Consider the following 22195-nt stretch of genomic DNA (forward strand, 5'->3'; position numbering starts at 1 on the left):
AAGATCACCTTTGGGTATTAATATTGGGTTCATTTGTGCCATTGATTCAGGAGAAAAACATGAGAATTCCCTGCCTTCCATATGCAGTGCTTGCCAAGTGTCCAATCAGGTCCCAATCAATCAACATTTCTGCCAAGCGTGGGCTGGAGACTTGGTTCACCGATCGGTGCCTGCTTCAGTCCTTAGAGTTATCGCTGCAGCAATCGAAGTCTCCTCTCTTATTATGGTCCGCTCTTTTTAAAAATGGTCTAATTCTGTTAGTGTCTTCTGGATAAAGTCTTGTTGTGCTACGTTGGGTGCAAATAAACAGGCGGTGGTGATTGGATGACTGCCTGTGACACCACAAACAAAGAGGTATATGCCGGCCGGCTCTGCCAAATTTTCCTCAACACTCAGGGGGCAGCACCTGCTTATCAGGACAGCCACAACTCTGGAGTTGCTTGCCTAGCCAACGTCCTTTCAGTAAAGCAGCCCTCTGGTTCCTGCTTTGATGTATCTCCTGCAGGAGAACAATATCTGGATGTTCTCTCTGCAGGGCTGCCTCTCCTCTGGCTCTCCCCTACCGTTGAAGGAGAGAAGCTCTATTGTTTGACTTGGAAGAATCATAGTAATGTTGGTGGAAGTGGGATAGGAGAGAGTTAATTCCTAGGTAAGCAACTCCTGCTCTATTAAAGATGGCATTTTTCAAGAAACTCAGTTTTTTGCTGGACTTTTAGCAACATAAACTTAAACTGGGTAATCTCGGGACACACACTCTATCTCGATCTAGCCTACCTCACAAGGTTGGGGAGAGGATAAAATAGTCAATCAGGGTGGGATAGAAATGTGACAAATACATAATGAAGAGAGACTTTTAAAATTCTAGGCACATTTTAATTGGCAATCACTCCAAATGCAGCAGTTTTCCCCCTCATGCTCCAATCGTAAGATGAAAAGGAAATGAAGAAAAACCAGGGTGAGAAGCTGTTTCTTTCATCAATGGACAAACACTGCGGTGGGGAAAAGTTGGAAGTTTATTAAGACATCCTTTCTCCCCCACAAAGGCTGATTCTCAAGATGAAGAGGATATTGGCTTCGAAGCAGGCTCCTGACCTTTCTCCTGGAAAGAAAAAAATGGGAACAGATAGCATCAGGCAAGGCATTGGGATGGAATTAAATCATTTGATTTATTAATTTATTTAAAAAATGTGTTTGTTTTTAAACAAATACGTTAACCATTAAACACTTATCCAGCAGTACAGTTAACGATGTTTGTTTTATCTGTTGTCTCTAGACATACACTAATACATTCATCAGTCAAGCATATTACTGGATGAAACCTCTCCACTGAGAATATTGAGTGGTTGGTATACAAGGTCTTGTATACAGGGTCATTAACATACTTAATGAAAGGGGTCAATGTTTCTTGGAAGGTGAGACCCTCAAACATTGCTGTATCCCAGATATTATTTTCCCATATGTATTTGGAACATGGGAACATCAGACATTTGGATAGAGTTAAATCATTTATTTAATGCATTTATTTCCCACCTTTTTCTCCAAGGAGCTCCAAGTGCCATACATGATTCTCCTCCCCCATTTAATTGCCACAACAACCCTAAGAGGTAGGCCAGGCTGGGAATGACCGGCTCAAGGTCACCCAATGAGCTTTGTGGCTGAGTGAGGATTCAAACCCTGATTTCCCAAGTCCAAGCCTGACACTCTAACCACTATGCCACATCAGCTCTCACGCAGTTTATAAAACCCTGCAGTTCATGTACAATGACAACAGAGACAAGTGATGCTGTTTTTAAACCAGTTCAACCTCTGTCTTTTCCATGGCTTCAGTGGGGCTTCAGTGATCAACCAGGGCCGGTAAGAGAAGTGGGGGAAGGCTATGTTTCATGCAATTCTTAACAAAATATATATTTCATGTTCAATGCACAACCAATTCTGAGTAGCAGCTTGTGGACATGTGCTGTGAACCGAGTACAGTATTTCCATGGACATTCGCTTCTGCCCTTTGGCAGTATGAAGGGGCATCTTCACCCAATTATGTGCAATCACATTTGAAGGTTTCCGTAAGTGAATCCCATGTGAATGCAACAAAGTTATTTGATACTCACTATATTGTGCTATAGTGAGTATCAAATAACTTTGTTGCATTCACATGGGATTGATACTCACTATATTGTGCTATGCTGTGGGTTAAACCACAGAGTCTAGGGCTTGCTGATCAGAAGGTCAGTGGTTCAAATCCCTGCAATGGGGTGAGCTCCTGTTGCTCGGTCCCAGCTCCTGCCCACCTAGCAGTTCGAAAGCACGTCAAAGTGCGAGTAGATAAATAGGTACAGCTCCGGCGGGAAGGTAAACGGTGTTTCTGTGTGCTGCTCTGGTTCGCCAGAAGCAGATTTGTCATGCTGGCCACATGACCCGGAAGCTGTCTGCGGACAAACGCCGGCTCCCTTGGACTATAGAGCAAGATGAGCGCCGCAACCCCAGAGTCGGACATGACTGGACCTGATGGTCAGGGGTACCTTTACCTTTATATTGTGCTATACATCGAAGTTTAATGTTCCAAGTGTACAGTTTGTTCAGCAATGATCATGGGTGTGCTTGCATTCTTGACATACTGTAAGTCATTAGGATCTCAATATTTTCACCAGGTCTGCATATTATATTTATTCTTAACATAAAACTGAGGCTGCACGTTTATTTTATATCCAATCTGAAGATTCTTAGCCAGTTGCCCAATCAGTTTATCACTAGGGTCAAACCTGCACTCTGTGGCCCTGGGGAGGACCCAGTGGAGGCGGGGAAGACAACCCCAAAAGGGGTTCCCTGCTTCCATGTATAGTTGTGTGGAAGGGGAAACAAACCCAACTTGTCCCTGAGGCAGGAATGCACTCTTTTCACTTTGCAAACCCCTTTCAGTTGAAGACTCACCTGCAAATTCATAAGCAGCATAGGTAGGGATCCCTCTGCACAAGGCTTCGATGTTCTTCCCATATGGGGCCAGGTTAGTGATCTTCTTGGGAGTAACCATGTAAGTGAGGTTCTTGGGTGCCGGTCCTTTGCTACGATCCTTCTAAACAGAGGGGAGCAACAACACAGAATTGAAAGACAGGACTGAGTGGGTCATATGCATTTTTGTGACCATTTGTTGGAGAATTCAGTCACCGAATTCAAATAAGCACAAATCTTACAGGACAACTTTGGATGTACTCATATTATTTCAGGAAATGCAAATTTAGTAGGTAGCTGTTGAAGGCCTTATGCTTCAAGAACTGATCTAATCCTCTTTGAAATCCACCTCTTGGCTTTACCTGTTTTTCCCTGATGGCTTCTGGAAGAGCGGTCACATCTGGCATGACATCTCGATTCATTTTGGTAAGAAAGCAAGATTTCTTGGAGAGGACCCGGGTTGCCATGTAGCCCTGTCCAAGCAAAACAGGAATAGTCAGATGAGCATTACGCGGGGAGGGACAATTCTGTCAATTTTACTTTCTCTCAGTTTTCAGTCCTAAACTCGGCTCACCCCATTACCACCTCAAATTCGCAACCTTTAAAGAAATAAAAAGTCTTTCATGCAATATTCCCTAATATAGTGCAATTTTATATATTCTGTTCACTAATATACAAATTTACAAATTATATTCCCTCAATTTATTTTTGCAAACTACTTTCAGTGGGGTTTCCCCCCCCTGCAATTGACCACTATATAAATTTTATGAAATAAATACATGCATTTTGTGCAGTTTTTGGATGGAGAACTGCATCATGAAATCTGAAGCATTTCAAAAGAGAGTTATGTCTCAGTTGGCATATTGCCTTGAGAAGTACTGATGAGGCAAGTCTGCATAAAGTGGGACCTGAGCTGCATTTCACCCCCGCCCCAATAGGTATTGCGTACTCTATTGTTCTCATACCATTTCAGAAATCTTAAATGGTAAAGGTCAGGACTGGGCCCCTGACCGTTAAGTCGAGTCGTGGATGACTCTGGGGTTTCGGCACTCATCTCGCTTTACTGGCCGAGGGAACCGCCGTTTCTCCACAGACAGTTTTTCCGGGTCATGTGGCCCGCATGACTAAGCCGCTTCAGGCGAAATCACAGCAGTGCATGGAAACTCCATTTACCTTCCTCCTGGAATGGTACCTATTTATCTACTTGCACTTTTTGGTGTAATTCATTTTTTCCCCTGTGAACTAAACTGAATTTCTCCCTTATCCCAAGTAAAAACAAAGGCATCTGAATGTGTGGATGTTCCTTACAGTGCCATAATCCCAAACGTTGTTCCAGGAGTGCCAGCCATTATTGTTGTCCACGTTGACCACCCGCTTTTGGTTGTCAATGCTCACAGACTGATGTGAGTGGTCCCCCACATTTTCCTGCTTCTTTTCACTGATATCCTTGAGTGGAAAAAAAATGAAGAACAGCAAGACAGTCAGATTTTCAGTGTTCCAGATTTCACAATAAACACTTCTTTGTAAATGCAGAATAGAACAAAAAGTGGAGCATGACTGAAGCCAGCACTCAAGCACAGTTCAGCCTGAAGCATTTTTCCCCCAAGATGCGTTTGGAGATGATAGAATTCTAGAATTGTAGTGTTGGAAAGGACCAAAGGGTCATCTAATCCAACCCTCTGCGATGTAGGAATCTTTGGAAGAGCACCCGCTCCTATCCCTCAAAATCTGGCAAATTGGCCAGCCTACGCAAGGCTCAAGAATGGAATCAGGGGCAGCCTCAGAGGACGATTCTTCCAAGCAATGTCCCCTGAGCTGCTGTGCCCACACATTCACAATGCAAGAGGGTCTCATTCTGCAGAATTCTACACCAAGATATAAAGGCATATCTCAGAGCACATCCGATTTCGAACTTCTAAGAGCAGCAACAAGACAGAAACCAAAATAATGGAACGAGAGCAATGTGCTTAATCTGTTTTAGTACTTACATCGGCCAAGGTGGGGGCTAGGAGAACGCCCAGGAGAGCAACACTCAGAACCTAGAATGGATTTCAGAAGAAGCGTAGCATTAATTGGCTGTCATCTTCTAGTTATAATCAACTTGCTTTTTAAAAAAAATATTAAAACAGAATCTCAGTACAGTATTTAGAATAAGATAATATAGGAAACTCAGGGCGTGAATCCAGCTTCTCACTTCTCGCTCATTCCTTTGCTGCATAAAGCACCTTTACTCTTTGCCTCCTGTTTTGGACTTCTGGCAACTAGAGATGGATTCAAGCATGCACTGGCTATCAAATTATTCCGAGTAGAGGCAGAGAAATTTCCCAAGTGCCTTGATTTCCAATGTCCATTTAGGCAGCCAGCTTTGACATTAGGATTCCGGCTGCAGCATCCTACGTACGTTCAATTTTCCAGTCGCAACAGGAACAGTTGTGTTTGTTAGTAAAACTTCACGTTTTAAGATTAAGACCTCAATCCATCACAGAGTTAAGAGCTCTTAAGCACAGCGGCTCAGGAGCATTCATGGGCAGGGCTGTTTCACAATGAGTGTGTTTCTTGCATATTCCTCAAGGAGCTGAAGCCCACCAGGTCTACATATGATGTAGCAGAATTATTTTATCTTATTTGTTGCATTTATATCCTGCCTTTTCCTCCAAGGAGGATAAGGTTCTCCCCTCATTATTTAATCCCAAAAACAGCCCTGTGAAGTCCCGCTGGGTGACCTTGGGGCCAGTCACTCTATCTCAGCCTAACCTACCTCACAGGGTTCTTGTGAGGATGAAATGGGGGGTGGAGAATCATTTATACCACCTCAAACTCCTTCGGAGAAAAGGCAGTACAGTATATAAATGTCATAAAATAAATAAATACATAAACGAAATCTAGAAATTGCTTCCCACAAAAAAAAAAAAGATGTTTTAGGGATGAAGTGGGTTTTCCGTCGCACAGGCTTTCAGTAGAAAATGAAAAGTTGTGTATACTCACAATCAGCTTCATTTTGTCGCTGGAAGAGGTGTGGGATCAGCTAAAGGGGAACCCTTCCACTTTATATACTCTGGTTTTCAAATATTAGGTGTGGAGAGTCCGGAGGGGTAGGGCCCCCTTATCACAGTGGGGCTGGTCCTCCTCAGACCTGGGCCGTGTATGCGAAAGACAAGGAAACTGGGTGACGCCTTACAGATAAGCCACACGAGGCCGATAAAAGATATAATCAATACACTTTTTGATAACATTTGATTGCACAGAAGGAATGGGTGGGAGGCGTCATTTTAAAACTGCTGAATTAAGACCGAGTTTAATCCCACAAAACAAACACGGCTCACCTAGTAAACCTGCTGTGTGAAATGTCAAGTAACATTCCAACATCTGCATTTATCAGGATGGGCAGAAATCTGGATTTTTTTACATTTTTAAGTTCCATTCTGTGACTTTGGCTTTTAGTGTGGCATTCAGCTATGTTTTACTCAATGGAAATTAGTGAACATGACTAAGTTAGGACTGTTAATTTCAGTGGGCCTACTCTGAGTCGGGGCGCGGGTGGCACTGTGGTCTAAATGACAGAGCCTAGGGCTTGCCAATCAGAAGGTCGGCGGTTCGAATCCCCGCAACAGGGTGAGCTCCTGTTGTTCTGTCCCAGCTCCTGTCCACCTAGCAGTTCGAAAACACACACTGCAAGTAGATAAATAGGCACCACTCCAGCGGGAAGGTAAACAGCGTTTCCGTGCACTGCTCTGGTTCGCTGGAAGCGGCTTAGTCATGCTGGCCTCATGACCCGGAAAAAAACTGTCTGTGGGCTCCTTTGGCCTATAGAGCAAGAAGCGCGTGCAACCCCAGAGTCATCTGCGACTGGACCTAACGGTCAGGGGTACCTTTACCTTTACCTTTACTCTGAGTAAACCTAGTTGGCTGCCACCCCTAGAGATTATCTAATTTTCAAGGAAACATGAATTTAACACGAGGAAACATTCTGAGGTCTGTTGCTCCAGTTCTTTGTCTTCCCTACTCACATCTTTAAATTGATATATAATTGATCCATGCATACACAAAAACTGTTTGCAAAGGGCAACTGCCTCTTCTGTTAACACCTGTTAGCAAGGAAAAGGTGGCCCTTTCAAAAGAACATGCTGATAGCTGTATGGAATCACTGAAAGAATAAATTTGGTGGAGTGCTTGCCACTTTCTGTAAAAAAAAAGATACAGACCATCTTTCCATGGATATAAAGCAGGCATCCCCAAACTTCGGCCCTCCAGATGTTTTGAACTACAATCCCCATCATCCCTGACCACTGGTCCTTTTAGCTAGGGATCATGGGAGTTGTAGGCCAAAACATCTGGAGGGCCGCAGTTTGGGGGGATGCCTGATATAAAGCTAAGTTCTTACATTGAGGATCTTTGCTGAAAACCGGCACAGTTCTTCACATTTGGCACAAATGTTTGCAAAAGTGACATTTATTCATCCCAGCTCTCCCCAACTTGGTACATTCCAAATGTCCTGGATTACAAATCCCATCATCAGTTCCCAACCAGCAGAGCTGGACTCCCTCCATCCTGAGCAGCACAGCACCAAGCTGGGGGCAGGGGTGCTGAAGGGAGGTTGTGAGGGCACCCTGGCCACGGAAGACAAAAACCAACAAGGAGATGGAGCTGGCGCAGCCATTAGGCAGGCTGAGTCCACTACCTCAGGCCCCCAGGAGGCACACCCATGGGTGCCCCACCTGCCTAGCTGCCTCTGACAGTGGCGGAGAAGCGTCACCGCCATTGGTACCAATTTTGGGTGAGATCACAACCATTTATGCTCATGAGATTAAACCTTTATGCTCATGAGATTAAATGCCTTCCCTTCTGCAGTGACCAAAGGCAGATTCTCACATACTCCATATCAAGCCTGTTTGTGCACCTGCAGCCAAGGAGTACCTGATTCAATGGACCATATTCTCTTAGATTTTGCTCTCTACACAGCAGACCTCGCCATCTGATGCTGAGCAAAATGTTGGACCCATAGCTGCCAAGTCTCCCGTTTTCCCTGGGAAAACCCCTTTTTTACTTACCTTTTCCCGGTGGTCCCCCGTATCACTTCGTCTCCCGTTTTTCTCCGTTATTTTCTCCTGCCGGCAGCCATTTTTTCTTTCCGATTTGCCCTTCTATGGGCACCAAAAATGGCCGCCGCCAGCTTAAAAAGCCGCATGTACGCATGTCCGGAAGTGCATAGACGTCACTTCCGGTGTTGGCGGCGGCCATTTTGGTGTCCATAGATGGGCGGAGTGTCACCGGAAGTTGCGTCAGAGCACTTCCTGACATGCGCACAAGCGATTTTCGAAGCTGGCGGCAGCCATTTTGGGTGCCCATAGAAGGGCAAAGCGACACCGGAAGTTACATCGACGCAACTTCCGGTGTCAAATGGCTGCCAGTCCCGGATTCTGCAGTCCAGAACTTGGAAGGTAAGGTTGGACCTCCGGCCTACAAATCTGAGAAGAAGTCAAATGAGGTTTCTCCTGGCAGATCAGGACAAAGATATCATGGCCTTAGTAGCTTCCTTTTTAGCCACAATTTTACTAGAAAGGGTTCCTAATGAACCATCCTTTTGGAGAACAGACAGGGTGAAGCAGAATATCTAAGTGCACACACACGATCACAGCGTGACCTTACTACCCTCAACAGCTTCACCCTTGTCCTTTTAATTATCCCAGTAACTTGAAATGTTTTATATTGTGATGCCAATAAAGGTACTTGATTCGATTTGAATGAAATCTTGCAGAGTGAGCAAGATCTTGTGCGATTTTGGGGTAAAATCTCACCCTAAATTGATATGATCTTGCCTGAAATTGGTGCCAATGGCAGCACTGCTTCTCTGCCAATGATGGATGTGGCAGGGCACGCAGTGGCAGCAGGAGCAGGTAGTGGCGGCAGCAGTGGCAGCAGTGGTCCAGCAAGGCAGCACTTCCTGTTTCATCTGAAGCAGCGAAAAAGGACTCACCGCCCCTGCGAGGTGATCACAACATGTGTAAAGTTTAGAAGAAGAAAAAGGCAAGCAAGAGGAGAAAGTGGGGAGAGAAAGTTTTTCCCTCCCATTCTTTTGACGCTAGAACCCATCAACCTCCAACGAAGCCGAATATTGGAAGATCCAGGACAGTTAAAAGGAAGTCCTAGATTTCCCCAGTGAAAACTCCAGGTAGGACTGAGAGAGAAGGCTGTCTGAAATCCTGGAGAGCTGCTGCTGGCCAGTGTAGACAATTCAAAGCTAAGATGGACCCAATAGTCTGACTCGGTAGAAGGCAGCTTCCTCTGTTCCTATGTAATGCACTCTAGAGGTGCAGGGATAAGCACTAATTAAAACATAAAAGAGCCATCCTGGATCAGGCCAATGGCTATTTGATCCAACATCCTGTTCTCACAATGGCCAGTCTGAAGTTCCAATGGGAAACCAGCAAGCAAGTTATGGAGTCTGTGACAAACTAGCTGGTCTGAGCAAAATTCAGAACAGAGGGTTTTTCATGCATATTGGGTTCTGCTGCGGAAACAAAGCTCAAAACAGTGGTGCCTCACAAGATGAATTTAATTTGTTCCACGAGTCAATTCGTTTTGCAAAAAATTTGTCTTGTGAATCGTGGTTTCCCAAAGGAATGCATTGAAATTTCTTTTTTTGCCCATAAGAACGCATGAATTAAATTTCAATGCATTCCTATGGGAAACCGCGATTTGCAAGATGAATTTTTCGCAAAATGAATTCGTCTTGTGAGTCACCATCAGACGCATTCGTCTTGCGAAAAATTCGTTTTGCAGGGTATTCGTCTTGCAAGGTACCACTGTAATGTGGAACTCCAAAATCCTGGTAAAATTTAGATGAGGGGAATTTCAGAAGTATCCCCTCCTTCACAGAACCTCAGACACACACGCCTCTGTTTAAGAATCTGATATTGTAGAGCAGATGGGCAGACTAGAGGCAGGCAGGCGCAGACATTCTAGAAAGGGTTAACTGATATTTGCAAAATGACCAAATTGGAATTTTTTCGCAGCTGACTAATGTACTCTGGGCTATAGGGCATGGTTATCGGCTCAGCCCAAAATGCAGATAAAGCCGTTTACCATGGCGGGTCCAATAGATATGGAGCCCCGAAGTGTGCGGGGCCTATTTCTGTGTAATGTTCCCCACACCTACAGGCAAGATATAAAAGCTTGAAGTCTCGGGAATCTTATTCCATTTGCTTCTCAGCTTCTTCCCCTTATCTGAGAGAAAAATGAGCGGACTCGTGAGTATAGCTGGCAGAATCCTTTTTAGCAAAAATTAATATATTTTAGGTGAGGTTGTGAATTGTCTTTGTAAGGATGAAATTTCATAGCAGGTGGGGGTTTACCACAAGCTAGCATCTTTTGGAAGGATACAGGGACCTTTATTTCATCCAAAACTTTACATTTCGTGAATGTAGCATGTTGAATGAACTTGCTTTGGTTTTGAATGAACTCATTTCTGTAACCACAGGACAATTTTCTGACATCAGAGTAGGATGATATTGTTGCACACCACACCTGGGTTTGGATTCCTTGGAATGAAGGTCAGCAGAGACTGTGGTGGCTTTAGCGTATTTGGTTTTATTTTAACATCTATACAGCTTGAGCATAGGATGGAGGGGCTCACAGCATCAGCACCCCAACAGAATTTGCCTCTCCATGAGTCACAGCTTTGGGTCCAGCACAGAGCAAGCAGGTCTCTGTTTCTCCATCCTCCAGTCTGCTTCCAGCTCAGTTCTCTCTCACACTCTCTGGCTACTATTCTCCTACCTAGCAGCTAGGTGGGCAGGTGAAGGAAAGGCCCACCCTTTAGCCTAGGGGCCCACCATCACTTGTTGTAATTCTTGCAACCTGGCTCGTTCTTTTGGGATGCTGATGAGGACACTTAAGTGGCCAGCTGAGGTCACTGTCTTCCTCAAAAACTTCCTTGTTTAGCTCAGCAACAGAATCCCCTATTGGACTCTAACCCTCACTGTGTACAGGACCCCCATGTTTGGAAGGGACTCGGGGCACTGACCCCCTCAACCCCACAATACAATCAAAACGTCATGGATGTTTAAACTGAAAATCTGGCATGTCTCTTGCAGGATACAGGAGATCCGGGGGGGGGGGGGCAGCACAAAGATCCATCCAGGGAAGGATAAGAGAGGATCCCGAGATGGGGGGGGGGAATGCTCTTCCACAGGCAACCTTCAATTTGGTGTGTTATTCCAAGGCCTGTGGAGGTTCATAGTGTGGCAAATTGGAGCAGGGCATTCTGCGTGGTGGCCCCCTGACTGGGGAATGGACTCCCACCCACTGAGGGGCAACAGGCACCTTCCTTTGCTGAGCTGCCACTGGCTGTTCAGAACAATCACTCAGGCTTACTCCAGCCTCTGATGCCAGTTGAATGATTCCTAGCTACTGAAATCATGATATGTTGCCTTTCCTAGACTGCTTTGATTGGACGTTGCATCCCTGCTTTGCATTGAATTGCTTGATTGTACACTGCCTGGGTAAGGGACCCAGGTGGCGCTGTGGGCTAAACCACTGAGCCTAGGGCTTGCTGATCAGAAGGTCGGCGGTTCGAATCCCTGTGACGGGGTGAGCTCCCGTTGCTTGGTCCCAGCTCCTGCCAACCTATCAGTTCGAAAGCACGTCAAAATGCAAGTAGATAAATAGGAACCGCTACAGCAGGAAGGTAAACGGCGTTTCCATGTGCTGCTCTGGTTTGCCAGAAGCAGCTTTGTCATGCTGGCCACATGACCTGGAAGCTATACGCCGGCTCCCTCGGCCAATAATGCGAGATGAGCATGCAACCCCAGAGTCGGTCACGACTGGACCTAATGGTCAGGGGTCCCTTTTCCTTACACTGCCTGGGTATTATTTTAATGAGAGGCAGCTCAAAAATATTTTAAAGAAAGAAGCCAAGAAGTGAGGCGTGTCTTGGGTAGATTCTCTGAAGGTCCTGCAGGGGGGCATTCAGTGGCACCCATTGGATTGGTGGGAACAAAATGCAACCTCTTTGTGGGAGTTGGGAAGAATAGAGCCTCTGGTTCTCCTCTGCATTCCTTGGGGAAGGGAAGTGCAGTTCCTCTTCTAATACCAGCAGGGGGCGCTGATAATATTGCTCTCCCAGGGCATTGGCGGTGCCTGAATTCAACAGGGAAGCTGCCCATGTATGGGATTGCTGTGCATTCACTTGTGGTGCTGGGGGCTTCTAGAAGGTAGCAGAAGGTTCAAAGGCACCCACCCACATTGAGTTCACTGCCATTAGCCCAAAATCAAACCAGTGCTTCCCAAAGTGGGTGGTAGTGCCCAGAGGTGGGGTGGGGGTTACCTAGGGGGGTGCAAACTGCTGTTCCTCAGTGGTTTGTGCAAACTGCTGTTCCGAATGATGCTTTTTATATAGGGTAGGGGGCCTTGGGAATGAGGTTATGGAACCAAGGGGCGGTGACCCATCAAAGTTTGGGAACCACTGCTTTAAATGGAGCTGCTTTCAATTGTGTTCTATTTTATCTTGATGGAAAATATCTCCCCCCCCCACTTTTCTTCCCCCAGGCTGTATTAATCGCTGTTTTGGGGTTCTTCTGCAGCCCAGCTTTTGCCACTTTCCAGGTAAACAGAATAATCTCTTTTTCACCATGGCAACACTTCAAATGACGTAACCATTGTAGTGCTATTTACTATACTGAGGTTGTCGTTTTATTTATCCCGCTGCATGTATGCCCGACACAATACCAGCATGCGGAAGTGAGCGGAACCCCTAAAATGCTGTGAAAAGTGGGGCTGGCAGAAATGAAGCAAAATGTAAACTTTATACAGATGAGACAGAAGTACAGTACTGGTGGATTTGCAGATCTGAGAATTGCACCTTGTTTTGGACAGGGTTGTATCCTGCCCCTCTGAAAACACAGGCAGCTCACAGTTTGGGGGCTCTCAGTTGGTTAGCAGAGAATGGCAGTTAGAACATATTGCTCTGGTATTGTTCATTTTGCATGGATAACCTGTTCGCTTCAGAGCCCAGTTGAAGATGCTGCTTATTTATACCCCTAAACTGGAAAATCAGCTCCCTTGAGGTTCAGCATCGGAGCTCCTGTCACATGAAGTGCCCGCCTGCACAGTAATGGTAGTGCCAACACTGTGGCATGCCTCTGCGGGGAGGACCCTCTGACCCCCAATACTGGGTGTTCTTAGAAGCCAAATTAAAACCTGACTCTTTCAAGGATCTGTGGGTTCCTTCCTGATGCTGCAAAAGATATCGTTGCCCCCACTTTGCTGATTATTTGTGTTTTTCATTTTAGCTCCAGTTTTTCATGCATTTGATGGGGTTTTTCCTCCTCTGCTGCTGTGTACTTTGGCATACTGCCTAATAATGGGGTTCTTTTAAGTGATTATTTCATTAGTCACTTTGATTTTTTTAAAGAAAGTTTAAGTGAATTACACTTTTTAATATTATATATAGCACCCTTACTTATGCCATACGTCACAACAAGAAATATGTAAATAATAATAACAACAACAATTTGGGGGGCTATATTTTGAGGGACCCAGGTGGCGCTGTGGTTAAACCACTGAGCCTAGGGCTTGCTGATCAGAAGGTCGGCGGTTCGAATCCCTATGACGGGGTGAGCTCCTGTTGCTTGGCCCCAGCTCCTGCCAACCTAGCAGTTCAAAAGCACGTCAAAATGCAAGTAGATAAATAGGAACCGCTACAGCGGGAAGGTAAACGGCGTTTCCATGTGCTGCTCTGGTTTGCCAGAAGCGGCTTTGTCATGCTGGTCACATGACCTGGAAGCTATACACCGGCTCCCTCGGCCAATAATGCGAGATGAGCGCGCAACCCCAGAGTCGGTCACGACTGGACCTAATGGTCAGGGGGTCCCTTTACCTTTACCTTTTATTTACTCTTAGGTCTACAGAATCCCAAACTACAATGGTGATTATATCCAGCAAACCGTGTCCATAGATAATGAGAATCAAGTAGCCAACATCCACGTCTATGGAGGACTCTGCTCTTCAGATACCATTTTTGACTACAAGCATGTAAGTCTACCTGTTTCTGTCTCACAACAATCCTCTGGGGTCCTCTGCAAAACAGACTCAGGTGACAAGGGTGGATCTAAAGGCAGGTGGAGCCACTATCCACCTTGTTGCAGCTAAGCAGCTCTGGGACTGGTCAGTGCCTGGTTGGGAGACGGCCTTGGAAGCACAGGAATTCTGCCTTGGGTTCATTTATGGAAGAAAGGTGGGCTTAACAACACAGGAAAGAAAGAAATGGCACCAGGAATAACCAACATGTTAGGCATAAACATTTTTTTTATTCAGCTGCATTCCATCCATTCATCCAAGTATCATCTATTTAAAATAAACTTATTTTGGGGTGATCACAGACATTGTAAAGGGGGGTTGCAATGGCGAGCACCCGTCAGTCACATTCTGAGGAATTTGTTTCCAGAACAGTCAAATTCATCCATGCTTTTGAATGAATGGCTTTCTTTGCTCTGTAAAATAAGTTAGCTTGACATTCAACATACAGATTGGTTTTCTGGCAAGAATGAAGAACTCGTTGAGTCTATCCAGTTTTGACACAATCGGAGGAATTAGGTTAGTGGCTCAAAATCCACTTTTGCAAGTGACAGAGTTAGGCCCCTTTGTTCACCAATGCAGGCATTTTTCTGAATCTGTTCACACACAGTTTGTAACAGAGAAGATGGTCATTTGTTTTCTTTTTAAAAATCGTGTCCATACAAAATGTGGCATCGGACAAATGCATCATTGGTCGACTGTCATTACCTCTGAAATTATTAATGCATTTCGGCAAGTCTTTCTTGCCACTAAAAGTAAAAATGCTACAAAATGAGGTTGAATAATAAGCTGCAGGACACACAAATGTACTCAAACACCTTTAATAAAATTGGCCAGTGGCCTCAGAAAAAGTCTTTCTTGTTTACCATGTGCCTTTAGTTCAGACTGAAAGCCAATGTTGATTCCTACCTTGGGGGTGGGAGCGAAAGGGAGCCCGGAAGGCCCAGTACCTTAATCTCAGTTCTTATTCTCCTTTTGTGAATGACAGGGATACATTGCCACCCGGCTCTTTTCTCGACGGGCCTGCTTCGTCATGAAGATGGAAAAAGGCTACATTCCAGAGCTGGAGGAAGTTGGGCGGTTGGCTTATGAGAAGCAGGTAACTGCAGAGTTCATTACAGACATCTCGGTGTATATCTCATACACTGTACAGGCCTATTCAGTTTAGGCACTTCGTTGTTGGTTTTAATATTTTTAAATTGGTTTTTCCATGTATACATCCTCTAACAATTTTCCATACCCCCCCTCCCCCCGGACTTCCCTCATATTCCCATTTTGTTTTATTTCCATATTACTCACCCTGCGTGTTGTTTCCCAAAAATTTCCCAAGACATATAATCTTACTATTTTACATATACAGTTGTGTTTGTTTGTTCAACCCCTGCCAGTGAGTCCAATTCTTTATGCTGCCTCTTCATATATGTTGTAAATGGTTCCCATTCTCTTTTAAAGTCTTCATTATCCTTTTCATGTATTTTATCTGTTAATTTTGCCAGTTCTGCATATTCCATAAGTTTCCCTTGCTCTTGTTCTTTTGTTGGTATTTCTTCTGTCTTCCAAGCTTGTGCTAATATAATTCTTGCTGCTTTTGTTGCATAAAGTGGTGCCTTGCTAGAGTCGAAATTAATTCGTTCCACGGGTCTTTTCTTATAACGAAAAATTCGTCTAGCGAATCCCATAGGAATGCATTGAATTTTTTTTGAATATTTTTTTTTTTTGCCCACAGGAACGCAATAATTGAATTTCAATGCATTCCTATGGGAAAACCGCGATTCGCTAGACAAATTTTTCATAAAACAAATTCGTCTAGCGAGGCAAACTCCGCTCAAAAAATCCTTTCGTTAAGCGGAAATTTCGTTAAGCAGGGCATTCGTTAAGCGAGGCACCACTGTACATAAATTATTTCCAATTTTCTTTTTTAAAATCTTGATCTAAAATTCCTAGGAGGAATGCTTCTGGTTTCTTATCAAGTCTTTTTTTTTTTTTTAAAAAAAATTCCAATTCATTATATATAATTTCCTAATAATTTCTAACCCTTTTGCATTCCCAAAAGGCGGGATTTTGGCATCCTTCCTGTTGGGGGAGGGACGATGAGTCAGACTCAGCAACTAAGGTTAATGAGAGCAGGCATAATGCCATGCTCTGGATGTGTTTTTCTTTTAAATAAACTTATATAAAACTGATGGAGAATTGTTGCTGCTTATCAGGCTGCTTGCTTGCCAGAGATCGTTATAGCAGGAATCACAGCTAACGGATCCCTGACAACATCTGTTTAAAAATATCCAGTGAAGGAGTGTCTACCACCTTCCGAGGGAGTCCACTCCACTGCTGAATAGCTCTTACTAGTGGAAAATTGTTCCTAATATTTAGTCAGAATCACCATCTTTGTCATTTGAATTCTTTCGCTCAGGTCCTCCCCTCCAGAGCAGCAGAAAACAAGCTTGCTCCATCTTCCATGTGACAGCCCTTCAGATATTTAAAGGTGGCTCCCCTATCCCTCCTCAGTCTACAATTCCCAGGGTTCCTTGGGGGAGGGGAAGTAACATGCCTTATGGTGTCCCCACTCATCTTAAGTCAAGTGCCCAGCCCTCCCCAACCTGGTGTCCTTCAACTGTTTGGGACTACAACCTCCATGAGCTCCAGCCAGCACAATTGTGCTCCCAGCAGCCCCAGAATTATACAGCTGTTTTGACTGGCGCTGATGGGAGTTTAAGTCCAAAACCTGTGGAGGGCATCGGGTTAGGTAAAGCTGCCTTACGACACAATAAATGTAGGAGTCTTTTGTTGAGGTTTCTTCACTGTGTGAGTATGTGCATCTGGTCACATAGCAATTAAGAGCTGGCAACATGCCCAGAAGAGTGATTCAGCAATCTCCAGGGCTGGATAATTTGCCTAGTGATAGAGCCTTAGCAACAGCTTGGTGATTGGTTCAGTAACCCTATTAGACTAAGGGTGAATTTGTGGGGTTTTGTGGAGAGTTGGTGGTGTGTTTCTGATGTGGTTATTGTGTTGTAGAGAGATAGAGAGAAGTACTGATCTATGTACTGTTTGTTGTTTTGTTCTTGTAAATAAAGCTGTAAATAGTTACACAGTACTAGTTGCAGTGAGTTCCTTGTCCTGCAACTTGCCTTCATCTTGCAACCAAGAAGTTTCCGCTGTGCCTGCGCTACTCTGCTGAGTTCAACTGGTATAGTTGGCATTTACGCCAGGTTCAGCCTTGCCGGTCTTTAACATCTTTAACAACGCTTGGTGCAGCAGCAGCAGCAAATGAACGCAGCTGTCCCTCTGAAAACAAGTTACTTCATAAACACGTTCCCTTTTTAGATGATGAACCAGATGATGTCCCCCAGAAACGTGTGGGCGAAGTATGAACCCAGTGACTCTTTCTTTGGAGAAATCAAGGAGTGGCTTCTTTTCGGCAGCTCCATCGAGAAGCTCTGCAAGAACGTGCCCGTTTACAGAATTGAAAAAGTTGAGAGTGAGTATTCACAGTCCAGCCAAACACCTGCTTCAGTTTGGAAATGGAACTCCCAGAGTGGTTAAATGTTGGAAGTGCAATGGAAATGCAGATCAAAAAGTCTAAAAGAGCTCCGTCAACTGGAGTGGCAGGTTTTCTGGATTGATTACTGAAGAGGTGTGGAAATGTTCAGGGTGGCAGGAGAGGATATATTGTTTATGAATATCCTTCCTAACTGGTGTTAGCAAGTTTCTTTATTTAGCAGAGTTTACATTTCCCCTTCTCACGCACAGCAGATAGCTGGTTGCAGGCTTGTGTAAGCCTCTGACTATTGTACAATTCAGTCTGTCTCAGATTGAATGGTATATTCCTGGTAAATTCTCTTTAATCCCTCTTTAAAAAATAAAGACACAACAATCTTATTCAAAGTCAATAAAAGAAGTTTACTTACATCAGTTCACAGTTGGATTCCTGAAGGCAGACTTAGTTACAAATATGTACAGGTGGATCTACCCCATATGGGGGAATAATCCCAGTGCTTCTGCTAGCTGAGAAGCTAGCAGAGCATTCCTAGCTAAAAGCTGGTCCAACGAAGAAGGAAGTGAAAAAGAGAGAGAGTGCTGCGTGACTCGTCTTTTTGTTACCTGGACAGGTAAGGTCACGCCCACCTTCTATCACATGCAAAGGAAGGATGCTCCAGCCAGGAGGAACAGGAAGTTTCAACTGGCTGGACCAAACATTCCCCCGCATATCTTCTCTAGCATTACAAGGAATGTTGTACTTACATCCCACAAGATCTCACTAACTGCCTAATAAAGATAAAGGGCCCCCTGACCATCAGGTCCAGTCGTGTCCGACTCTGGGGTTGCGGCACTCATCTCACTCTATAGGCCGAGGGAGCCGGCGTTTGTCCGCAGACAGCTTCCGGGTCATGTGGCCAGCATGACAAAGCTGCTTCTGGCGAACCAGAGCAGCGCACAGAAATGCCGTTTACATTCCCACCAGAGTGGTCCCTATTTATCTACTTGCACTTGGATGTGCTTTCGAACTGCTAGGTGAGCAGGAGCTGGGACCGAACAACAGGAGCTCACCCCGTTGCAGGGATTCGAACCGCCGACCTTCTGATCAGCAAGCCCTAGACTCTGTGGTTTAACCCACAGCGCCACCTGGGTCCCATAACTGCCTAATAGTGCAATCTTATTCAAGTCTACGAAGCCCCACTGAGTTAGGGACTTGCTCCCCACCCAGTAAGTGGGTATAGGATCACAGTTTTCAGGTCTCAAATTTGTGTGTGTGTGTGTGTAATTTGTATTTCTTGTCTCCTCCCACCTAGGTGGATTCCATGCCGGCGGATGTGCCAAGGCTGGCATCCTCGGCATTCTGGGCATCAGCATCTGCGCAGACCTCAACGTCTAGACCTCCTGAGCTGCCTCCCAGTATTCCATGCTCTTCCAAGCTTTCTGCCTCCCTGTGAATTATCTCACTTTCCCCAGCTTCTTGGGCTTCCTTCTGCTTCCCTTGAAAGCTGCAGCCCAACCCAAGACCTGTTAATAAAGAAAAGCAACTTCCTAACCCTCCCCACTTTTGGCGTCTTATTTTCAAAGTCATTATAAAAAGATCCTTCCTTTTGGATGCACTGGGGGGAGATTTTTACAGGGTTTTTTTTTTTTTACCCTGCATGGGAGAAAAAGGCATGAGGGATATTTGGAGCTGTATTCATAGAATCATAGCATCAGAAGGGAGCCCAGTTCTAGTCCAACCCCAGTGCAGGAATCGCAGCTAAAGAATCCTTGACGGATGTCCACCCAACCTCTGCTTAAAAAACAACTCGTTCCATTACATTAGCTTCATTAATTTTAATGGGTCCACTCTGAGTAGTTAGTCATGTCTGTTAACTTCAATGGGTCTACTCCGAGTAGGACTAACATTAAATACCAACCCATGGTGTACTTGTGAAAGTGGTTCGTTACTAAATTACAAGCCAAATATCGGGGATCAGGCAGATAGTCTTTAAAGCAACATCAGTTCCCCCTAAAACCACATGGCTTCTTTTTGGAAGGTCTCCCCAGCAGCTACAAAATAAGGTCCTTTCGCTGTTTAGCTCCTGAGTGGCATATGCAGTGACAAAAGCCATCAACGATCATTGAAGAAAATGTATTTGAGCCCCCTGTGCTCATGGAAGAAGCATCTTTAATTATTTGCTGAACAAAAGACGTGTGACAGTTGTCTCTTCTCCTCAACACACTATAGCAATGGCTCCCAAACTTTTTTGGGTCACCACCCCTTGGTTCCACAAGCTCACCCCGATTGTCCCCTGCCCTATAAAAAACATTATTCAGAAAAGTGAGTCTGTGCAACACACTATGGAAGATAACTGTGCAATAGAATTCAAAGCAGTAACAAGTAATTGCACCTCTTTTCAAAATCCAGTTGAAACTATTTAATTAAGGGCTCATCCACACTTCTGCTTCTCCCATGCTTAGAAAGCAAGGGTCCAAGCATGCCCCCCCCCCCCGGTTTGCCCCTCACTTCCCCCAGGAAAACCCAATTGATGTTTGCTCCGATTCAGCACTAAAGAGTGGGCTTTCTTTCCTGGTGGGGGTGGCAAGACAAGCAGAAGGGTGGGCGAGTTCTACTTCAAGAAAACTGATGAACTTGATTCAGTGATATCAGAAGTCTGATCGTCATTTTCACTTCCAGCATCCCCCTGCCACCCTCTGCCTCTTAGAGCACCCCCCCCAACGGGAATCGCACCCCCAGGTGGTACTGAAGGATGTGCAGTGCCAGATTTACGTATAAGCTAAACAAGCTATAGCTTAGGGCTCCACACTCTTGAGGGCCCCCCAAAAATGTAAAGGAAAAGAAAATATGAGATAAAAAACATATTTTGTTGTGTGCAAATGGCTTTAGATACCTATTAGGTCCATAAATTACCATATAGCAGGCATGTCCAACAGGTAGATCGTGATCTACCAGTAGATCACTGGACGTCTGTGGTAGATCACTGGTAGATCAGTGGCTCCCCCCAAAGAAGCTAAAAAACTTTGGCTTCCCTAAAAAAAGCTCAACATCTTTGCCCTGCACCCCTAAAATGACCTGAACCAACCAAAACGGGGCTTTCCTTCATTAAAAAAGGCTCGTCGCTTTTCTCTTCCCTAAAGAAGTTCAACAACTTTTACATGAGCCCCCCAAAACAGGGCTTTCCTTCCTAAAAAAGCTCAACAGCTTTGACCTGAACCCACAAAAAGGGGGTAGATCCATAGCTGCCAAGTTTTCCCTTTTCTCGCGAGGAAGCCTATTCAGCATAATGGAAAATCCCTTAAAAAAGGGGATAACTTGGCAGCTATGGGTAGATCACTGCCACTTTTTATCTCTGTGAGTAGATCGCAGTCTCTTGGAAGTTGGCCACCCCTGCCATATAGCATATATTCAACACAAAAAACAGCGACAATTTGTTGTTGACAAAGGACAGCAGGACATATAAAGGGCCCCATTACCTTCAGTAGCTTAGGGCCTCATCAAAGCTAAATCCAGCCCTGGGGATGTGTGCATGGGGCCAAGGAGGCAGTGGCCCCAAAGGGTTTGGGAACCACTGCCCTAGATAGAACCCATCTTCAGAGTCTGTCTCAGCTAAGAAAGATGGGAAGAAATGATAAAGAAGTAAGCTTGTCTCTGATCATTTACAGCCAGGGTGTGTGTGCCAACATTTCTGGGCCTGAGGGGTGCCTTCCTAGTGGTAGATGCAACCGCTCCACTCTCTTGCATGCAGCTCAGCTGGTGGGGGATGTTATTTCTGCCTTCTCTCTCATCAAATAACCAATCTGATGACTGGGGTGGTGGCCTTTTTGATCCCCATCCTAGTGCTGAGCTAGGCAGAAGACCAGGTGCTGCTTTGAGCGTATTCATTTATTTAATACCCCTCCACTTGGTGGGGTCATCAATATTTTGCTCTGGTGGGGGCCCACAAGCCAGGTTTTAGCTAGTCCTGAAATACAGCCTACCTTTTTGCTCATTTACTTGGTAACGACAACTCTTTCCTACACGCCTGCTATCAAGTATATTTATTAATTTCATAAAATTTGTATACCTCTTGATGGTCGATGAAACACATCTACTGTTTTACCAAAAGAATAAAATGATTAAATAAGTAACTACAACATTCAAAAAAATTAAAACAAGCAATAAACTCAAAAGACATCGTTTTGTCTAAGCAAAAATGTTTTCAGCTGAAAAGAGCACAGTGAAGGCGCCTGCCAGATATCAATAGGCAGGGAGTTCCAAGGTGTAGCTGATTAGAGACACGATATGACTGCAGTAGTCCCAGTAGTGATGTATGGAAGTGAGAGCTGGACTATAAAGAAGGCTGATCGCCGAAGAATTGATGCTTTTGAATTATGGTGCTGGAGGAGACTCTTGAGAGTCTCATGGACTGCAAGAAGATCAAACCTATCCATTCTGAAGGAAACCAGCCCTGAGTGCTCACTGGAAGGACAGATCCTGAAGCTGAGGCTCCAATACTTTGGCCACCTCATGAGAAGAGAAGACTCCCTGGAAAAGACCTTGATGCTGGGAAAGATTGAGGGCACTAGGAGAAGGGGACGACAGAGGACGAGATGGTTGGACAGTGTTCTCGAAGCTACGAACATGAGTTTGACCAAACTGCGGGAGGCAGTGGAAGACAGGAGTGCCTGGCGTGCGCTGGTCCATGGGGTCACAAAGAGT

At 45.0% G+C, this 22195-nt stretch overlaps 2 protein-coding genes across 2 annotated transcripts; one reads left to right on the forward strand and one right to left on the reverse strand.

Annotated features, from left to right (window-relative positions):
• Window positions 1-851: 851 nt before the first annotated feature.
• LOC118087216 (gastrokine-1) lies at window positions 852-6030 on the reverse strand. Its single transcript, XM_035119661.3, has 6 exons — window positions 5929-6030; window positions 4932-4982; window positions 4252-4389; window positions 3306-3416; window positions 2926-3067; window positions 852-1099 (listed from the first exon to the last, which is right to left on the reverse strand). Exons 1-6 carry the CDS (start codon window positions 5938-5940, stop codon window positions 1017-1019), a joined length of 537 nt encoding a protein of 178 aa, XP_034975552.1. The 5' UTR covers window positions 5941-6030; the 3' UTR covers window positions 852-1016.
• Window positions 6031-10054: 4024 nt separating this feature from the next.
• Window positions 10055-19045, forward strand: GKN2 (gastrokine 2). Its single transcript, XM_035119634.3, has 6 exons — window positions 10055-10190; window positions 12490-12546; window positions 13843-13974; window positions 15005-15115; window positions 17341-17494; window positions 18807-19045. Exons 1-6 carry the CDS (start codon window positions 10179-10181, stop codon window positions 18887-18889), a joined length of 549 nt encoding a protein of 182 aa, XP_034975525.1. The 5' UTR covers window positions 10055-10178; the 3' UTR covers window positions 18890-19045.
• The last annotated feature ends 3150 nt before the right edge of the window (window positions 19046-22195 follow it).

This window comes from Zootoca vivipara, chromosome 6 (genome assembly GCF_965207765.1).
Source record: "Zootoca vivipara chromosome 6, rZooViv2.hap1.1, whole genome shotgun sequence".
NCBI lineage: Eukaryota > Metazoa > Chordata > Lepidosauria > Squamata > Lacertidae > Zootoca > Zootoca vivipara.